This window comes from Choloepus didactylus, chromosome 6 (genome assembly GCF_015220235.1).
Source record: "Choloepus didactylus isolate mChoDid1 chromosome 6, mChoDid1.pri, whole genome shotgun sequence".
NCBI lineage: Eukaryota > Metazoa > Chordata > Mammalia > Pilosa > Megalonychidae > Choloepus > Choloepus didactylus.
Window position 1 is genome coordinate 23,948,473 of NC_051312.1, and position 7,268 is coordinate 23,955,740.

The window sequence follows — 7,268 nt, forward strand, 5'->3', positions numbered from 1 at the left end:
TGAATTGCTGTATACATACTATGGAATATTATTTAGCCACAAAAAGGGAAAATTTTGATAAAAGATGGTAGTAATAGAAGTACAGAATTGTGAATGAAATTATCAGTGCTCAGTTATATAACTGAATGTGGTTACAAGAGGAAATTTCAGGTTACAAGAATAAAAAAAGATAAACACAAAAATAGCACCATGCAATGCAAGCAGTGAACCCTAATGTAAGCTATGGATTATTGGTAATAGTAGAATTATAATAATATTGGACACATTAGTGGTTGCAGGGGGTAGGTAAGTAGGTTTGGTTATAAAAGAGAAAAAGGAGGGATTTTAGTGGTGTTAAAACTGTTCATATCCTTGTTTGTTGTGGTGGATTCACAAAATGTGATAAAATTTTATATAACTAAATATACTCACATGAGTAAGTGTGACTAAAAGTGGGGCAATACTGGTAAGATTAGTAGATTGTGTCAATATCAGTATCTTGGTCTGATATTATATCATCATTTTGTAAAATGTTATCATTGGAGGAAACTAAGTTATGCGTACATGTTTGTGTATCGTTTAGTACAACTGCATGTGAATCCACAATTCTCAATAAAAATTTGAATGTAAAACACACACATGCACATGCAAGAACACTATTCTAAGCCTTTGATATTTCTCAGATTTAGAACATCACCACAAAAATACCAACACATGGCTCATCCCATATTTTGGAATGTCACCTTATTTATTGTTTTTAACAAGTTTTTGGCAGATGATTTTGTACAGAATATTTAACTCAACTAGATTTCAAAACATTCACATAGCTACTTCTATATACATATTTTCTTAACTCAAACCGTTACAAAAGTGTATGAGCCAAAGAAATAAGTTAGCATCTTACAGAGGTTAGGAAAGAGGTGTCTTGGAAGCAGGTTACAAAATCTTAAATATTTGTATAAATATCTATAATTTTTTTCCTTAGGGAAAAGTTGGACCTGAAAAATACAGTTGAGTACAAATGTATTTCCTATTAGGAAAAATTTTCCCCTTTATATGCTCTTCTTTTATTGTTAGAGAAAATGAGAGAAATGTGAAATTACAGGATATGAGTGGGATTTGATACCTTCTAATAGTAGACATTTCCACAACTATTTGCATCCAAAAGACTGTTTAAGGATAAAGGATTCTAAAAGACTCAGAATACTTGGAATTATGGATTCAGCTTCCTCCTGTTACAAGTCTTAAAACCATCTTATTATTTGATAGCATTTGATCAGAATTGACCTAATATGACTTTTTATTAACACACATATATTTTCATCCACATGTGTCTAGTACTTTTCTACTGCAGGCTAAACTGCTGGCCCAGGGAATATTTAGAATAGAAGACCAGCTGTAATTCTTCAGCTCAGTCAACTTCTTCAAACACTGACATTCCATATCTAGTGCTAAAGTCTGATGCTCTCCCTCTGATTCACAATATAGTTGGGTGTGTAGAGATCCCTGCAATATCCCATTGAGCCCTATAGATAGTTGCCACCCTTTTGGGACCCAAATAGCCCCTTAGTTACATGGTCATTGTGGTTATTTGCAGTAACATGTACAATTCTTTAAACACTAAACAACCCTATTTGTTTTTAAACTTGTGATACTCTCAAGGATACTGTGGTTCTTTGTTGGGCTAGAAGCCTCAGACATTGTGATGGTTAGGTTCATGTGTCAACTTGGCCATGTAATGGTGCCCAGCTCTCTGGTCAACAAGCAGTGGCCTTTTACTGCAACAACACTTTTGACAGGTTAATAAACCAGAAGGCTGTTTTACTAAATCATAAGTAAATTGATTCCATCTGTGGCTGATTGCATCAACAAAAGTAGCATCTTTTGCAATGAGAGAATTCAGTCATCTGGATTTAATCCAATCATTTGAAGACTTTTAGGGGAGAAGAGAGAGAACTTTCAATTCTTCTTCAGCCAGTCAGCTTCTCCTGGGGAATTCTTTGAAGACCCACATCAGAGTGCCAGCACACAGCCTACCCCATGGAACCTGGACTTGTACATCCCCCCAGTTGCATGAGACACTTTTATGAAATCTGATATTTTCAGATGTCTCCTGTTGGTTCTGTTACCCTAGAGAAATCATACTAATACAGACATGAATGCAGAGATGGGATAACTGAAAATGACTCCTCTCACCATATAAATAAATCATAATATATATTATAATCGGTGATCTGGATGTTTTATGAGGCTCCTAGGGTCCTACCCAGAGACTGATTTTCAGGCCTCCTTTTTTTCCTTCATTTACTGTCATCTGGCAGTTCCCCTCCTGCTCTTTTCCCATTACCCTTTCAAAAGGTTAGTCTCTGCCCATCACCACTGGAGCTCCAATAACAGATCTCATAGTTGTAATTCACTCTGAAATTTTCCATGTTTAGAGATAAGATTTAATTTTAGAAGTCCCCCCCCCAAATGTTTATTTCATATGTGCAAACAAATGATTCTACAGTTGGAGTAAAATACAATTTAAATTAATGTGCATTTTAAATTAAAATAAATAATCTTGAAATCCACTGTTGATACAATTATTTATGATTTAGCATTTCTTAGATAACATTGCGATACAACAGAAATTTTGACTAGATGCAGTATACATGAAATAATAACTGTGGCCCAAAAATATTCATGAAGCATTCCAAGACAGATAAAGGCTATCTTCTATTGTATTAATCTTTTATTGTTTTGATTATGTATTGCTTCCAAAAAGACCAATCATTCTTAAGTACATTTTTGATGGTACTAGATTCAAAAGTTTTAACAACAGAAGAATAAGACACAAAATTAGGAAATTTGTGAGTGTTCATTTGGAGGTAATATGAAGCAAAATTGCCAGTTATGAATATGATACTGACAGCTCTGGCAAATGTCCTCTTAAGACTTAAATATTTATTTTATCACCAGTTTTCTACACAATATCTTAATTACTGGGGATCTGTTGGAATGAGGTGATTGAATTTTCCCTTCAGGTGACTAAAATAATTATTTACATATGAAGTTCATCTTTTCTCTTCTTATTAGCTAATATCACTGATAGTAGTACTTCCTGGTGATTGGTATAATAATGCAAGTCCTGATAAATCTTGTTATTACTTGATTATGAAGATATGAGGTGGGGTGTGTGTGTGTGTGTACATGTAATACAAATAGATTTGGTTACCTCTGACTTAGAAATATGCATTTTAAAACAATCTCATATAAAACTGAAAGGTCAATGTTTGAAAGACAGTAGAGGTGAATTTTCAATTCTTCAGTACTTCCAAAAATTCAGAAATACGGGTTAGAATTTCTTTTAGCAATAAAAATATATTCATTTCATCATTCTTGTTACATTTTAGGTAGGTATCAGGTAGGTACCTAGAGTAGAAATATTTTGAAACTTCATTTCTTCCTGAAAATATGATCACAGGAAAAAAAGTGAGTCCTGAAATATAAGGAAGATTAAGCTCCTGCTCTAGGTATCTTTACCATTTTTATCATGTATCTTTACCATTTTTCTGTCTTCATCATTTATTGTTCTCTAGTCTTCCTTCTGCTTATTCCACCTGCCAAATATCCTCACTTTTTCCTTCCCCTCCTTTGTGAAGAGCAATGTGAAGTTTCAGGAGGACACTTGACTGGCTGATACTGGTTAAGGCCTCCAAATGTAAGGCTCCTCCACCACCAGATACAGGATGTTTAAGCTTTTTCAGAGAAAATCTAGATTGGCAAAGAACTCTCAAATTTTATTGAAGTTTGAGGGTATTTCCATATAGGATCCCCAGTGAGGCAGGGTCAGACAAAATTTCCCAAGTATTACCCTCTAGGGCCATCTTCTCTACTCCCCCTCAGGTTAGCAAGACAACTTGATTATTTAATAGTCCAGTCTCTTATACACTAGCTCATCTTGATAAATTCTGTCATGGACTAGAACAAAATCTAGAAAAGGAATTTGGTGGCCACATATATATTCACACACAATAATTCATGTTAGTCAAAACATTTCTTTCTGAATAAACATATAAATGAAAACTACATTACCATATGATAATGCCCAGATGTTGATAGAATTCAGTTGAATCATCAGAGTGTAAAAGAGATTATAAGGCATCCATAGATTGTTAAATATTTCTTGGTAAGGATATTTTTCTGTTCATATAACATAATCTAAATTGTCAAGGAAATATAAATTAGATTCCCCATAAGTTATTAATCTGGTGAATTTCTCACTTGTGACACCATAATTTTTTCATGGCATTTTTCACTTCTGCATTTCTCAGTGTATAGATCAGAGGGTTAAGCAAGGGTGTCCCAATTGAATAAAACACGGCCACCATCTTGTCCACTGGAAATGTGGTTGCTGGCCGTATATAAATGAATATACATGGACCAAAAAATATGACAACCACAATAAAATGGGATGTACAGGTAGAGAGAGCTTTGCGCCTTCCTTCTGCACTGTGATTTCTCAGAGAATATAAAATAACTACATAGGAGATAAGCAATATTATGAAACTCACTGTGCATATAACTCCACTGTTAGACACAACTAACAAATTTATCACATAAGTGTCCATGCAGGCAAGTTTCATCAAGGGCTGCAAGTCACAGAAAAAGTGATCAAGAGTATTGGAGCCACAGAAAGGCAATCTCAGAGCCAGGAAAAGCTGTGCTAAAGAATGAATAAAAGATCCCACCCAAGCCAGAATCACTAACACACCACAGACACGCTGACTCATGATGGTTGTGTATTTCAGGGGTTTGCAAATGGCCACATAACGATCAAAGGCCATAAGAATGAGCACAAATATCTCCATGCACCCAAAGATATGGAATGCAAAGACCTGAGTCATGCACTCATTGTAGGAAATGATCTTTTTCTGAACAATGGCATCCACAATCAACCTGGGGGCTGTGGTTGTAGAGAAACAAGCATCAGCAAAGGACAGGTAGAAGAGAAAGAAGTACATGGGACTTCCAAGTGCCTGGCTTGCCTTAATAGTCACCACAATGAGAAAGTTTCCCAAAAGAGTCGCAAGGTAAAGAATCAAGAAAACCCCAAATATTGCTTTCTGCTTTTCAGTATCCTGTGTCAACCCCAAAAGAATGAACTCATCCACAGTCTTATTCATTGCCATATCAGAAGCTGTAGGTAGAATGCAATTGACAAAGATTTAATCTGTGGAGAAAGAGAAAAGAAGTGACACCTTGGGGAGATAAGTGGGATAAACTCTGAATTCCTTTTCTGTTCTTTACTCTGTACTTGTCTTTGTTGTGTACCAGAATTCCCCAGGAATCTTTGTAAATCTGCTAATGCCTAGGCCTCTTGCAGATTAATCTATTGATTCAGGACCTCATTGGATTGAAACAAAACATATGCATTTTGGAAAAAAAGAGAAAATATCTTTCACAAGTTTTGATTCCTACCAAGATTAAAAAATTAAGTGCTTGTTCTTTCCTTGCCAGGTGACTTAGTGGCTTTGAAACTTCATCTTTATCTGAAAAATTGAGTGCAAATATCTGCCCTACCTTATTCACAGTTTTAAAAAGAATTTATAAAAAAGATTTTGCACATACACATATGCACATACATACAAACTGGTATTGCAGGTATTATGCAGCTTATCTACATACTTTGAAACTTAACATCTTTCCAATATAATTAAGCCCTAGTAATGTTACAAATCCCTCCAGAAGAAAATATTCTCAGTTCAGTTTACTCACTTCTATATCTATTATAACATACCCTTTTTTTAAGTTGGGTGGAATATGCTTTACAAATAACCACTTGGACAACTTTTTATAAGTTTCAAGATGTCAGCTTCATCTGTAGTCTTCATATAACAAATGTCTGGGTAATGCACTGAGGTTGACATCATGGTGGTAACCTAAACTACTCTTTACCTTTCTTTTGAACCTATCCCATTACTCACCTTAAAGGGAAAATATTGAGTCACTCTGCGTTTGAATTTGAACTGGTCTTCAATTACTAATATTTGTATAACCAAGTTGTTATTTATTCATATATATCCCTCTTCACTCTGAATTACCCAGGCTATATCTTCTAAAAACATTGTTTGAACAAATCTCACTGTTCTAATGTAAAACTTTGATTATTGTATTTCAAGAATTTATTCATATACACAAATAAATTTTGCAGTTGGAATCATCATATAATACCCTTTTGCTTTCTGATTTTTACTTAGAATTATAAGCATTCCTTTTATGTTGTTATAGTTTCTAATTATCAATTTAATTGTATGATAATGCACATATTTTTGTAATCAATATTTGACCACTTTCCACTGAGGCATTTATGATCTTTCTAATTTTCACTCTAATAAATAACAATTCTACAAACAACTTTGAAATAATTTTCTACGTACGATACTGTTGTCCCTATTGCCTATTTTCATTGTTATTGGTAGATTTTAAAAACTAGTTTGAATATTATTGTATCCTTTTTAACTATATTTTATTACAAAATGTTACATGATTATGATGAAATATTCAAATGAAGTAGAAAGATGAGAAGTAAAATGGATATCTCTCTCTCAATTTTTTGAATTATGATCCTATGTTCTAGATAGAACTATTTTGTTTCTTCTATATCTTCCATAAATTTCTATAAGTATTTTACATATGTGCATATCTCTCTTTATATATGTTTTTACCTATAAATCAGCCCAATGTTCTAATATTGGTATTTTGCAGAAAAACTGATATACATGCAAAAATCAGGCTGCTTGTGATGTTATCCTATTGTCTTGTTAGTGTAATATAATAAAATTATATATGTATACTTACAAGAAATTTATTATAAACAACACTTTTATACACTTATTTCTGAAAATATTTCCCTTTTGCAAATGATTTGTCTTATTTTAGCATGTTTATGAATCCTGTAATTATACCTAAGATGGATATTAATCTAGCAAAATGGTTATTATGTAGGTTAGTTAAGAATTCAACTGCTGGAGCCAAATAACCTGAGTTCAAATCCAGTTCCAATATTTACTAGATGTGATATTGGTCAAGTCACATTAGATGTAATCAGGGTTGCTGTGCAGATTAAATGAAAAAGAAAACATCTGGTTCATAACAAACAGTTTGTATGTCTCAGTCTTTGCTTTTTCCATTAGCATGGCATTGCTTTTTCTTTCTGTGTTTTATTTCTCTTTAATGTCATTGTTTTTATGTTTTATACCATCCTGTCTGTCAATTTTCCCAGTGTTACAGTCCAATGTTTCATA

General features: G+C 33.5%; 1 protein-coding gene across 1 annotated transcript; it reads right to left on the reverse strand.

Annotated features, from left to right (window-relative positions):
* Window positions 1–4,241: 4,241 nt before the first annotated feature.
* On the reverse strand, window positions 4,242–5,153 carry LOC119537732 (olfactory receptor 4C11-like). The gene has a single exon (XM_037840274.1). The coding sequence runs from the start codon at window positions 5,151–5,153 to the stop codon at window positions 4,242–4,244; it is 912 nt and encodes a 303-aa protein (XP_037696202.1).
* Between the last annotated feature and the right edge of the window lie 2,115 nt (window positions 5,154–7,268).

Excerpts from the sequence above, each read along its gene's own strand:
- LOC119537732 (XM_037840274.1), bottom strand. The coding sequence starts at position 5,153 with ATGGCAATGAATAAGACTGTGGATGAGTTCATTCTTTTGGGGTTGACA.